The sequence below is a fragment of the Chiroxiphia lanceolata genome, chromosome 3 (genome assembly GCF_009829145.1).
Source record: "Chiroxiphia lanceolata isolate bChiLan1 chromosome 3, bChiLan1.pri, whole genome shotgun sequence".
Lineage (NCBI taxonomy): Eukaryota > Metazoa > Chordata > Aves > Passeriformes > Pipridae > Chiroxiphia > Chiroxiphia lanceolata.
In genome coordinates, this window is record NC_045639.1 from 95701563 (window position 1) to 95715852 (window position 14290).

Below are 14290 nucleotides of genomic sequence, written 5' to 3' on the forward strand. Positions count from 1 at the left end.
CACTTATTTTCTGAACTAATACTGCAAAGCTGTACTCATGGCTGCTTCCACTGCTGACAGATGGAGATAGGGTAGAAGATTAAATGTTTGGCCAGCCAAGTGTTAGCCACAAATATTCCAGCTGTTTCAGCACAGCTGATGCTCAAGTTCTGGAGAAATTAAAAGGAGGGGGTTGTGTCTCTGCTCTAGATATTAATTTTCTTTTTAAATACCATAGTAATATCCTCATTTTTATTTGGGTTTTTATAATTTTTTAAAAAGCTAGCACCAACTCACATGTAACATGCAATATTTCAATTGTTTAGGAAAGCATGGGATTAATTTGGGGAAGCTATTCTACCCAGGCATGTTCTATATCACAAGGTTAACATTTTGAAAAAAATAAAATTAATTCCATTATAACCTTTAAAAAAATTACACTTCCTTACTTTTTGGAAGTAAAAAAAAAAAAAAAGACAAAAAAGTAAACAGAATAGCAAAACAAATACAATTGTGTACCCCTGACCTGACCAGCAATAATTTTGTTTGCCTTAAAAAGTTTCATCGTGACAAGAACATGCTAAGATATAATTCTAATAAAAAAAGGAACTTTTTTTCTTTCACTTACTTTCAGCTACTTGCCTCTTCTTTTGTATCTTCTAGGTTGCTGCCGTTAATGAATACAAATATCTAATTTTTCATTTCATTGTCATAATCTAATATTCAGCTACTCAGTGAACCTTCTCTAGCCTAAACGTGAGTACCAACAGAGAAGTGTTGAACTTAACAATTCTCTTTCAGCCTTTATGTGAATTTTTAATTGTATTTGATATAAAATACTTTGTGTAGAGCATAAAAAATTGTTGTGTCCCAGAAAGATTTACCTGTTTATATGCAACACATGTACTCCATATTTGCTTTCAATTCTGTACTTTGTTGGATCACTTGCAGGAGTAATCAATTCCTCATTTTTGTACCTGATAATCAAGGAAAAAATAAAACTCATAAATATCAGCAACTATTCATTCATTTGGTAGATCTTTGGATCCAGATATCATTTACTATCATCTGGACCCTCTCTATGAATCTTATCTACTTCCACAGAGTATTTTCCAGGATGTATGGATAGATACATATTGGCCCATGAAGACAAAGGGGAAAGTGGAAAGAGAGGATGTGCACGCAGTCTAGAAGAGCAGAGAAGCAGAGGGAAGATGGCATGTGACTTGAATTTCAAGTCCGCTAGCCCTGACACAAGATGGGAAGCAAACTTTTTCTTGAATTACAGTACAGCACTTCAGCACAAATAAGGTGAGCAGCAACAGAACTCTGCCTGTGGCTCTCACATACATAGGACAGCATTTGTCTGGAGAGGATGGCAGCTGCAAGGATATTACCTTTATGTCCTCTTCAACAGAAGTTAACACAAAGTGACCATAGATGACAACAATTGTGCTGTGCACAATTATACAGGTTTAGCAAGTAGCCTGTGAGCTCTTTGTATTTTGTCATTTGATACTTCATCATCAGAGAACTCAATGGCTAGAAAGACTGGAATGCCTTCCACTGTCTGCCTTCTGAAATACTTGAGTTTGCTTCTCACATTGCACAGGGCCATTCAGCACGTTGTTCTCCCAGTCCTTCACATGCAGTATCAACTGCTACGATCCAGCACATCTTTGAGGATTATAAAGGGGATTTAACATAGCCATTATGTATGTGACACTTAGCAGTTATGGCATAACTTTCAAATGAAAAAAGCTTAGCAACATTTTTAGAGGGCTAGGGAAGGCCAGTCTCTTACCATTGTACAACAGGGGCTGGAAATCCTTGTACAGTGAAGCAAAGGCTCACAGACATCTTTTCCCAGACGGTGTGAGACCTCAGGCGCACTAGGATTTCAGGTGCTCGACTTATACTTTCTTCTAAAATATGTCTTTCCAGTGCCATATTTTCTTCTACCTATTAAACACAGGAAAATAAAAGAACCATCTGGCACCACACTCAAATGGGGTAGAAGATCTAATCTTAAATCCACAAAAAGATGCTAAATCACTACTCGTATGTGAAGCACAGGCCTAAATTTCAGGATATCTTGTAATTATGTTTGGACAGGAACAAAAAGATTCAGCAGGTACCATCCTTTGAACAGCAAGCCTATCCAGATGTTCTCTAGCACGGTGCCTGGCTGTGTGAATCTCTTTTTCCAAAGCAGACAACTCACTGGCAAAACGGATTCTTTTCTCATCACTTGAATGAGACTTTTGCTCATGACTCCTGTAGGACAAGAAAAAAATCAAGTAAGAGTAACCAATACGAAGCTTTAAGTTTGTCACTTGTGCATACTAAGCAACTGAGGGCTCTGAATGTGAGGGAACACGATTCAGGATGGGAACAGTTCCGGGCGTGGAGAGAAGCGTGCAGCAATTGGCGGGACTTTGTCGTGTGGACTTTGCTGTTATTATATGGTTTCATTGTATTCACACTACACAGTGCACAGCCTGGACAAACCCAGGCTCTGTCCCTATGCTGGTTTGTCCCTCTGCTTGTCTGTCTCATGCTCCGCCCTATGTTCTGGCCCGTTCTGCTCCCGAGCGGATAAAAAGAGAGTGGGCACGCCTGGATAAAGGATTCTGCCTGCACCCTTCCTCGTGTCCCGTCCCCCCTTCGGACCACAGCATCTAAATCATATTAGCAGAATAAAATCTCATGTAGGAATTATTCTTAGCATCTATCTGCCTATCCTAATAATGAATATCTGAAATTAATATGAATTTTCTTCATTTTCTTTCCCCCTATGTTTGTGGTGCCACAGCTACAGATCTTGAAATCTGCTATGATCACACTGACATAGTATCCCATAGTCTCAGTTCTCTGGTAATTGAGATCAAGAACCTGCCTGGTCTCCTTCTGATCCCTAATTTTCCTTCTCATGGGCACAAGAGGGTAGAGGAGTAAAGGCATATTCTGTGCCTGTTCACACCTGGTAAAAGTTGTGCCTTGCTTACGTTCTACCCTTAGCTTTAGAACCTGGCAGTTCTGCTATCTCCATGGCTGTATCAGCTGACCTCACCTGAAAGATACAGACCAAGGCTTTCAAAAGGATTTGATGAACTGCTGCATGCAAAAAAAGCTGTCCTTGAACAAGGATGAGCAGAAAGTACTATAGAAATTACCAGGAAAATACAGCATTTGCAAAAAAATTGTGGGTTGTTCCCTGAAAACCTAACTCCATAGATTTTTCAGAATTCATAAAAAGAACCCCAACTCATAAATATTTTTAGGACGAGCTAGCCTCAATCTCCTTTGCTCATGCTGATTCAGTAAACAGCCTGTGCTACTCTTTTCCTTTCCAATAGGACAAAAGTAGGTACTGAATATCAGATATTTCTAACATGTCTATCAACATAGTCAACATATGGCAAGACTTTGAAAGTATTACTCAAATAAGAAAACCTCCATGAAATTCAGTGAGCAGTAGATCAACAATTTATTTGTCTGGTATTTAAAAATATTTGATTTTCCTAAAACATTCTGTTTTGAGGTTATATATTTCAAAACAATCGAAGTACCAGAACCATATCAATGTACATGATTTTCACAACACATTTTCTACAAACAAGGTAGAATTCTCTCTTTTTGTCTTTGGTGCAGTCACTGTACAGCATAGCAGAGCAGAAATGGTCAAATTCACTAACAGGAATATTGTCATCAACACATTTCCTATGGCACTTCATATCAGGGCTGTAACTGAGATATGACAGTAAGCCCTCTTGATATTAAGGAAAGGGCTCAAACAGTTTAAATTTATCTAAGTTAGAGATTTAGGAATAGTGGAGTAGCTCTGTCCAAAATGAGTTTTGGATACCAGGTGGATTCTAACTTATTTTTGTTTTAAAGCTGGTTTCAAGGGTCAGAGTAGGGCTTAGGGGAACAACTCTGGGTAGAAATACGAGATTGAAAGTGACACTCAGCCATTTAGTGTTCCAGCCAAAACAGATTAATGAAGAACAGTGATAGAGAAACCTCCAGTCCTGTCAGCTGTGAAAAGAGGCCTGGCAAAAGAGCAATACTAAATGGGATTAGAGCCACTACACGGGTCAGATTGGACCAACAGAGCTTTACCTTTTCCTGGATTCTTGCATTGCTTCATGCGCCAAAGTGCGCGCCCTCCTGGCACAGAGTCTACATGTTGTTTTGCCCAAGCCAGATGATTCATAATAAACAGCCTGTCTGGAAGCAGCCCTTCAAATATAAAAAACATTGTTATAACCCAGCAATTTAGGTAACAAATGAACACACAGAAGTCAAAGAAATTATTTTGAGCTGAATGAGCTGAATACCATGACTGAGCACTGTTCAGAGAGAAACCTTTGCATCCTCACTGACTGCACTAGGTGCTGATTCTCACTATTCCTTCAAGAGCTTACTGCTCATCATCTGTCACTTGGGATCATTAGGAGTTCTATTTCATTCTATTAAATTCATACTTATCTCAGTCTTCAATCATTCAGGTGCACTTCAGTGGACCATGAAGGTACAAGCCTGTCTAATACACTAATCACAAAGAATGCCCATAGCATTGTCTGTTTCTAAATAGCCATGCCTTTTTATACTTCACAAAACCTCTTCCATAAACTCTTTCATAAGGGAAGCTGGACAAGCTAGACAGCTAAATAGGCATCTTAATTACTGAGGAGGGAGAACATTGATTCTGAAGCAACCAAGATAAAAAGTCCCAGGCTCTGAAATACAAAGAATGTTTATTTAGTGGCTAAAACTCTAAGATTTCACATGAGAAGGGTTAAGCCTTCATTTAAGTTTAAAAAAAGAAATTGAATGACAAAAACTATAACTAGGAAGACAGTTTCAGATGAAGAAATATCATCATGTCATATGGAAGAATGGTTAAAAAACTGTTTCTGTGATTTCATGCCAATTTTTCTCAAGTCAGAGCTTTAATTTGAGCCTAAAAGGAAGAATTTTCAATTTGGAGATAGTGAACAGGACAGATCCTAAGCTAAAAGGTCTTGTAGGTATGTTACAACATATTAGAAAGTTTAGCTATGTTGATGGGAGACTCTGGATAAGGAGCATCCCAATGGAAGGAACTGGAAAACTATTGTTCTGAATAAATCACAGTTTTTGTGGCTGAAGGGGGAAGGTAAGTATCTTGATTCTAAGAACTAACTACCCAAAATAGAAACCTGTCTAGGCTTAAATACATGGCACTTACTTTCTTGCTGCATATTCCTCAAGTACATATCTTGTCTGAATGCTGCGATAGGACTGATCAAAGTGCTTGTGCCTCCTCTGGTAAAATGGCACTGCTACTGAAGACATATTTCAGTGTGTTACAACCAGTAATTCCTGCAGAGAGTAAAATTAGCCATATATTCAACCATGCACACATTCGGCCACATATTTCAGACATTTTGGCTTGACATTTTTTGATATGTAGAAGTGTGTGAACATGTACAAATGTACAAAATTGGATCAATTTGTGACAAGTAGAGTCATCAATGGCACGCATGGGTACCTTGAGCTGTATCTTATCAGTCATACAGTGTGAGCTATGGAATCATAGATGACAGCAATAGAAGATATTTTGTCAGATTGTTTTTCCCCTTCTTTGCAGATGTCATTTAACACCTACATAGAAATTTACAGGGATGGAAATTTGACAGTTTTTTGGGCATAGTTAGGCATTTCAGTTCTCTGCTCTTCAAACATTTTACTTTTTCCATTGTTGCAATTTATGCTCATTATCTCTTGAACAATTCAGCATGACAACAAAAATAGACTGTGTTCATCCCCTTTTGGAGCCGCCTGTTGAAGATTATTTTTTACATCTGCTTTCATGTCTTTTGTTTAAACTCAACAAAGATGACTCATGCAATCTTTTCTCTTGCAATATTTTTTCTGGACCACCAATAATTCTTGTTGCCTTTTCGTGGACTTTCACCAAAGGATGGCATAGTTTGATCAATATTTGGACAGAAGGTACTCAGGAACATTCAGGGTTGCTCCTAAGAAGCAGTGTGGGTGGGAAGAGCATGTTTCCCACTGAGTTAGAGTTAAGCAGATTCCCAACAATGTCATTAAAAGAACATAGAGGTGCCTACATCCCTTTGTGTTCATTAGAAATATGATGACAACTTCTTGCAAAAGTGGGGAATGTCACTAGCCATATCCTGAGTTGATGCCAGCTTGTGAAACTACAGTCTGACTTGAATAGGGGGGTCTTTACTCCTGGGCCATTTGGTACAATCAGTGTTGAAGGATCCCAACTGAACAGCCAATATCTTCCCCATGAGGCAGCTACACTTCAGCGACAACTGAAGCAAGTTCTTTCTGTAAAATCTATAAACCAGCTTCAGCCCAATCCTGAAGATTTAGTCTGGGAAATTACTGCAGTAAAATCTAATTTCCTACTAAAAGCTAAAGGAAGTGTCCCCACTGCTATGCTTCCCTGTAGGGTACAGACTGCCAGCTCTGCTGTAGTAGCCAGGGCACAGGTGGAGGAGACATGGCCTAGGACCCACCTATGTGTACCCATATCAAGTGAAGCAAAGCAACACCAGCTCACCCAGGGGCCATGTTAAGGGTGTGTCAGAGTCCTGGGGACAGCAATGGACCTGACTGTCCCTGCCCAGCCTCCTCTAGGGCTCCTCCCACCCTGCCCACAGCCCAGGACTCCATGTCAGCATCCCAGGCCATCAGCTCCTGTCCCAGCAATGACACAGAAGGGCCAGTCTCCAGCTCCCCACAGCCTGGCCCTGCCCATATGTGGACCCTGCCAAGGAAAACCTGCCTCATACCCACACCAAAAGTCCACATTTGTAACAAAAAGACACATGAATAGGCGGTTTCATGATTTATATAAAATGAAAGCTCAAAGGGATTTGAATAGAAATTTAGATACTCATTTAGATACAATATTTAACAAGGTAAAATACCGGTATATACTGTATTTCCAGCATAGAGTATTTACCAAGAAAAGGAAATGCTAGTCATTGACCAAGTAGCGTAATAAGCTTCAACTCTGACTGTTACTTTCAGGTAGTCAAGGGTGGAGTCAGATGCTTACAAGTTTTGATGTTCTCACATCAGCTAGTTTTGCATTTTGAAGAAAAAGTAAGAAGAAGACAGTAGACATGTTTAATAGCAGAAGTATGTTATCTTATAAAGTTCTGAGATCAAAGGGATGTTTAGAATTTATCACCTCATAGCTGCATCTTCTGCATAACTTATAATTACCTTTTCAACCCTTTTTCAAGAGATATGAGAATGACAAATGACACGTTCGGGATGAGAGCTTTAGACAAAACACCAGACACTGCAAGACAAAAATGAAAAAGGTTTACAACATCACTATGGGGCATTAAAGAAATATATTGACACATTTCTAGAGAAATAAGAAAGTTAACATGACCCAAGTTAGTTCAGCACATCACATTGATGCTAGCTTAGTTAAGTGCTCTCATGCAATGCTGAGCTGACATGGACCTCTCATAGAACTATTAACTCATCATAGAACACAATGTCTTAGTTACATGAGCAGAGTTGCATAGACTCACAAGCAGCCTTGGCTTCTCCTAGTTTTGATATCTGTACATCATGTGATGCTACACCTGCAGATATCGAATGCTGGTTTTCTTCCTGCTATCTGATCACGTGGCTACTGTGTATATGACATTTTGTTTCCTTCTTAGTTCACATATTAACCAGAAAATTAATGGTATCATGTTCCTTCTTTTTTATTTTTAATTAGCCTTTTTACCAAAATGAAGGTGCAAAGGGTAAACCCATAGATTAAGCTGACTCCACTGTTAAGAGCCCCTCATGTTTATATGTTTAGATGTCTACATGTGGCAAGTTAAATAATTCTGTGAATTCATCAACATGCAATGTACATGTTGGTATGCATATAACTTACACTGAGATTCAGTGTATAAGGGTTGCAGAACAATGCTCATTTATCTGGATAGATCACAGTCTGAGTTGTTTTCATCTTTGAGATAGGAGAAAACATCTTTGTCATTTACAGTTCAGCTTTTTCCACTAAATGTAAAACTTACATTTTAATTATCATATCTTTGTCTATTCGTCAGCATTCAGGACTTCTCAAAATTTGGATTCAGATGTTTTGCACATTTATCCAAGCACCTTAGTATAGAAACAAGGCTAGTCATGCGTGCTCGGCTTCCATACAAGTAATTAACTGAGCTTGTTAGGAACCAGATTCATTTTGCCTTCGGTTAACACAGAGGGGAGCTGCCTGGCAACAATTCCAAATGTAATAATAATCATCAGTTAATTACAATGATGCTTCCAAAGTATGTATTTAATACTTAATAGTGCTGCACAGACAAGTATCAGAAGAGCAAAATTACAGTCCCACTATAAAAGCAGGATACAGGGTATTGAGTTCCTGATGAAAGAAATGTCTGTTTTATTCCTAGGAACAATATTTTGACTGTTTTCCCAGTTTTTCACTGGTACACATTTATATGAGATGTTTGAAATATATTTTAACATTTAGTCAGTTAGAGAATATAATATGCAGATGACAGCTTATCCACACTGAATTTATTGATTTAGGTGAACCAAAATTTTGTTACTGACAGTGCCTGAAGACCTAGTTATACTGGCAAGTCAGTTGGTGGAACTGACCCAAAAGCAAGATGTAGGCAGTGGTCTGGCAGAGGCGCTAGGGGGAAAAAAATCCCAGTGGAAAATGGAGAATTCAATAACAAAAAAATTACATAAATTGGTCCAGAGAAAAATAAATTAATTTTCTGAATAATTATAACAAATTAAAAAGCAAATCTCATGTTTTATTGACCAAGTTCTACTGCAAGAATTACAGAGACCTAGCTAAAATATATAGCCTACGTGTTACAAAAAATCCTTGAATTTCTGCCATGTAGATTCTATTAACAACTCTGGATTTTAAGAAAAAGACCTGGAGTTACAGGACAACATGGTCCTGAAACATTTAGTGTCTCATTCTGACATCAGAAGGACCTAAAGTGCACCAATCTGTGTGCTCTATAAACCACTCAGAAGACTATTAAACCCAAAGAAAAATATTACGTCAGCCAAAATGTGCTTAAGATTAATTAATTAATTAATGATAGAAAACACAGGTTAGGCTATTCAGATTATTTACATAAGTATATGTTTCCTCATGCTTAGTAGCACATATATAACAATTTATACTGGACTATGAGTAAAAGGCAGAGTTCCCAGGACAGGATACGCATAGTTTTGTGACACAGTAATACTGATCTGAATAGAAAGCAATAATCTAGGACACATGACAAGAGGCCACATTCTTGGGCAGAGGAGCCAACGGTCTGATATAAACATTGTTAGCTTGATAAGTGAGTTAATTTAAGATTTAAAGGACAAGTAGTAAATTCTAGCATGATCATTTACACAGCCTCAGAGAGGACGCACACAACCAACTAAATTGATGGATGGGTTGACAAATGCCATAGGAAGAACCTGGTTGTGCTCACCATAGATAGACAACTTGCATTCCCAGATTCAGCAGGCTCCTGCCATGAGCAATGCACCATGCAACATGTACTTTCTCGGCCTGACCTGTCAATGCTATAACATATGACATGCACTTTCTTTGCTCATCTGTCAATGCTATAACATATGACATGCACTTTCTTTGCTCATCTCAGTTCTTGGCCATCTGCAGAAGAGCCAAAAACAATTCACGAGTTCTTGCGTGACCTCATGTAGTCTATCCTCCTCATTCCAGTTGAAAGGTCAGTACATCCTGCTCCTACATGCACATCCTCATTCTTGATACTCCTCTGTATCTCATCTTTCTTAAACATCTTTGTCCATTTGTACTTACTAGAGGGGTTGTCTTGTTTTTCCCATGACTTAGGCATTGTTTCCTCAACCTGTCTGTAGTTCTGCTTGTTGTTCTCTACAATGTTCAAGGCTAAGTGTTTTTAGGAAATCTTGTTTTGCCAGCTTATACTTCTGTGGTGCATTAAAACCCATGATATTTAACTCATAAAAATATATTTAAATCCATATCACTTACATACCACAATGAAAGACGAAAAAAAAAAACAACCAAAAAACCCACACCTTCTATTCATTGGTTGCCCCTAATGACCAATTTCAAGAACTACTGTATTGCCTCAAAAAATATATGATCCTTTCCAGTTGATTATATATATATGTTGTAGAAATTGTAGATTTAATAACATAGTAGCATTTTCCCCCAGAAACTGACTTTGGCAGAAATCTTGTGAAACCATCATGAATCATTATGCAGCTCGTAGATACTGAAGTCTAAATAGAATGAGATGTAGAGGATCTGGTAAAATCTTCTCCCTTTTGATAATAAACTTCTAAAATTCTAATATGTCTCTCCAGTCTTTTATCTCTCTACATGTGTGTATATTTAGATCTTACATAGAAATTTATGTTCTGTGCATGAGAAAGGATTAACTTAAAAACCCACTCAAATATACAGTTATTGTAAGATGTTTCTGTCCTTCCCACTGAAGACCTTTTTCATTGTGCATAAGAATTCAATTTAACTTTTTTGATAACAGAATACAAATGCTTATCAAATTCTTTTAAAAAAAAAGCATATGGAATTCTCATTTGCTTAAAACCTACCAAATTCCAGACATTACTTAGAAAACTTTAAGGCTTCTTGTTTTTTCTTTTCTGATGTGTTTAACTATATCATAGTTGGTCTTATGTTTTACTGATCACACCTCCTTTGTATGGGAATAGTATTTTCCTCATTTCAAAAATCGGTTTTAAAACAGAAATCTTGTGGACAGCAAGTTTAACCTGGTTCAAATCATCCCCAGAAGTGCATGCATTATTTTTGTTATTAAACCTAAAGACAGAGTTCTATCCTCTATTTCTAGTCATCTGAATATCCAGCAAAGCAACACTTTCAAGCAGCTGATAATACCAGCTATCATAGATGTGTCTATTCTTCTTAATAATTTCATGTCTTGAATGAGTAGACTTTTGACATTTCACAACATCAATTGATACTGTTTTCAATGACATACAGGTAGATTCATCAATTTAATGCTATAGCATATCTATGATTAGTTAGAATGCACACTTTAACCTTGTAATAATCCCTGAATGGTTTGCTTCACCCTCTAGCCAGAACAGTTAGTGTGGAAGTATTTTGAAATATACTATGGGCAGTAATGGTCATGGTCATGGTCATGGTCATGGTCATATCCCCAACCCTTGATGAGAGAGCTTTGCTCTTTGGCAGGTAGGAAGAAGGCAGAGTCATGGGTACTCTTCCCTACAGCAAGGTCGTTGTGAAGGGGAGGACCAGTTCCTGCATTTTTGTAAGTCTAAAAAAAACCCATAATTTTGGCTTTTCTATTACTCTCATGAAGGAAAGGAGTGGAAGCTTCCAATCTGACTTTCTTTCCATAGCCCTACTAGAAGCTAAACAGTATATATCCCAGAAAGGATACTAATACGGATGTTATCTTATGAATTCATGATCATACTAGACTGAAAATTAAATGAAGCTGAATTTGTCCACATTGACTAGAAACCTTGCCACTCTAACATTCCAAATGTACAGAGTTCCAACATGTTCTCATAAAGTTTGAAAATTTCCCTTCACTTGGCAAATGTATTACATCCCTCCAACTGGACAGCAGACTGTTGAACAGTGAGATGGTGAAAGTCACTTCCCATCATCCCAACATTCAGTATCCTTCATTATGATAATTTCATTGACTCGTAGGCATTATCAACACACAGACATAATTTCAAGAGTATGAATATGATTTCCCAGGACTCTATCAGTGCTATTTAGCTGGAATTTATATATGGCAAAGAACACATCACGTAGCCTAGAGCAACAGGGACACCAGAAATACATCTTCTGGAAGCATGTACTTGAAAGCATGGCAGACAAAAAACAAAAGTAGATTTCTTTTTGTCCTAGCTACATTCTACTCTTCAGCATGCCAAATAGTTTTGCCAGCTACTATAATATTTCATGCTTAATTATTTACACACAGACTTCAGATAAAACATACAGTATAAGCCCATAAGAAAGTGCCACTGCCAATATTTGCCCAATTGGAAAAGTACATATTCAAATAGAGCTATAGATTTCTGTAATGTAGTTCTTTATATGCAGCAAGAAACAGAAGAAATGTAAGACACAATAAAATAAAGGTGACTCTGAACAGAATAAAATAATTCTACTTTATTTTTTTGTTTTTCTTTTCATGAATCAATCTGTGTCCTGCTTATTTCTTGTTTCCTAAGGAAGTTAATTTTTTTTTTTTACAGAAAAGCACCCAACACCCTCCTACAAGCACTCCCATTTGTTCTGAACAAGAAAACCCTGGTTTGAAAATGGACTTACCAAGAGATATAGAAAAACTGCAAAGCAGAGAGGAAGACCAGCCTTTCCCAGCCTAGTGAACTCTGCCTGAGGAAAACAAAAATAATTCCCCTCTCTAAAGGCCACTGCCCCTTCACTCCCATTTAAGGGCAGATGCAGTTCTATATTTAGAACTAACCAAATGATTCTCCCAAAACTGGGGTCAGCCTAATAGGCAGTAAGGGTGTGGTATAAAAGCAGAAGAAAAGCACTAGCCTTTATGCAGTTTTATATTGTATTTTAGTAAAAGACAAATGTCATTCCTTAAAAAAAACAGTTGTTTATATTAAAACTGGAGTTTCTTTTCCCAGCGACACCAAGGACATGGGAAAGAACTTAATGTCAGAAAACAGTTTAAATTTTTTACTTAGAAATTTTTGAAGTTTTAAAATAATCAGTAACTTAGAAGACCAGTGAGGAGATGTAAACTCCAGAATATTATTAGTAGAGACATGAAATGCCCTTAGTGCTTCAGGCTGTAAAATGAGCCTCCCCACTGCTTCCTCAAGAGCTCAATGAATTTGAGAATATAGCTGCAATATATGAAGGCCTAGTAGTGGTATAAAAAATCTAATATTTCCATCTCTATAATGTCACCAGTCAACTTGAGAGAGATTTTTCTGTGTTTTGTAAGTAAAGCAGGAAGAAATAATATGCATAGAGGCATAAACAAACAGAGAAAAAAACCATAGTCAAAGTACTCAGTTGTGTGAGACCTTGATGGTCCCTGATGTTTCCTGATTATTACCAACTAAAATGGATGTTTGCTGCCTGTAGAGCTCCTATATTTCTATCCAGAAGCTACAAGGCACTGCTGTGGTGTTTCTGACATGTCCAGATATGACGGAGTAGCAGCACTGGCTCTGAAGAGCTGGTAAGTTTGGGCTCAGTCATTCTGTCCCATTCTGGTGGTAGACAACCCCACAGGGATTGCACCCATATGGAGGAAGGGAAGGAAAGGTAAAAAGGCTGACAAGGCCTTGTGGTAAGTGTGAATAATTAATGATATTCCTCTTATTCTATCCAGAAATAGGACAACATGTCTGGGAAAACCTGCCTATATGGGAGACCTAATCCCACCTCCTGATGGCCCATAATGACTCAAGTAGTCAATGAGTCAGCAATTTACAAAAGGTAGGGAATTAACTGATCTTAAAATGACTTGAAAATAACAAGATCTATTGTCAATTTACTTATATAGGAATGGAATCAAGGCCAAAGTCACTAAATGACAATCTCTTCCAATGTTGGTATGCAAAACTTTGATACATGAACAATGTTCTTTTAAGTCATGCTTTCTTCTTTTATATTCATTTATGGGAAGCAGTGCAAGAGGTAGCAAAGCATTTAAATAACTGATTCTTATCTCATCTGCAGTATTCATCCAAGTTCCCTAAGGAGCTCTGGTAAGGATATTTCCTACCTTTGTATTGTCTAGGACTACCATTTGCTTGAAACAGATTTCTCCCTTCCTCCCATAGCTCTTGAATTATAACTCAGTTTGACAGAATTATATCTACAGAGACAGACACAGTGGAATGAAGGCATATGCCCTAAATGTAGATGTTGCTTCAGAAGCAGCTGTCAAAGTAATTAGCAGGTAATAATCCAGAGCAAACCCACTTTACTTACCCAGCTCCATCTCTTCTCTCCTACTGCATTTTCCCGGGGCAGGTAAAAGGTCAGTTTTCAGGAAAACATTAAAGTTCTCATTACACTCTGCATTTAATTTCTTGTTCTATATTTATTATCTCTAAAGAAATGGAGTCTTCTACAGCCTTTTCTGTTTACCTTTACACTTGAGCTCTCTTCTATTTTAAGTCCTTTCTTCAAGGTGTGGTTGGATGACAAAAATGTGAAAGTGCATCCTGAGGGCTGTGG

At 37.8% G+C, this 14290-nt stretch overlaps 1 protein-coding gene across 2 annotated transcripts in view; it reads right to left on the minus strand.

Moving 5' to 3' along the window:
• Positions 1 to 12431, minus strand: part of MYOM2 (myomesin 2) — a 75369-nt gene extending 62938 nt beyond the window's left edge. Inside the window, exons 1-7 of one of the 2 annotated variants that reach the window (XM_032682614.1) lie at positions 12392 to 12431; positions 7240 to 7318; positions 5216 to 5349; positions 4105 to 4224; positions 2118 to 2256; positions 1784 to 1941; positions 864 to 956 (exon numbers count right to left, since the gene is read on the minus strand). In XM_032682614.1, coding sequence (XP_032538505.1) covers positions 864 to 956; positions 1784 to 1941; positions 2118 to 2256; positions 4105 to 4224; positions 5216 to 5322 — 617 coding nt within the window. In that variant the 5' untranslated portion in view covers positions 5323 to 5349; positions 7240 to 7318; positions 12392 to 12431. Of the gene's footprint in view, positions 1 to 863; positions 957 to 1783; positions 1942 to 2117; positions 2257 to 4104; positions 4225 to 5215; positions 5350 to 7239; positions 7319 to 9506; positions 9526 to 12391 lie in introns of those variants that run through there. The other variant, XM_032682615.1, reaches the window with a different exon arrangement.
• Positions 12432 to 14290: the final 1859 nt, after the last annotated feature.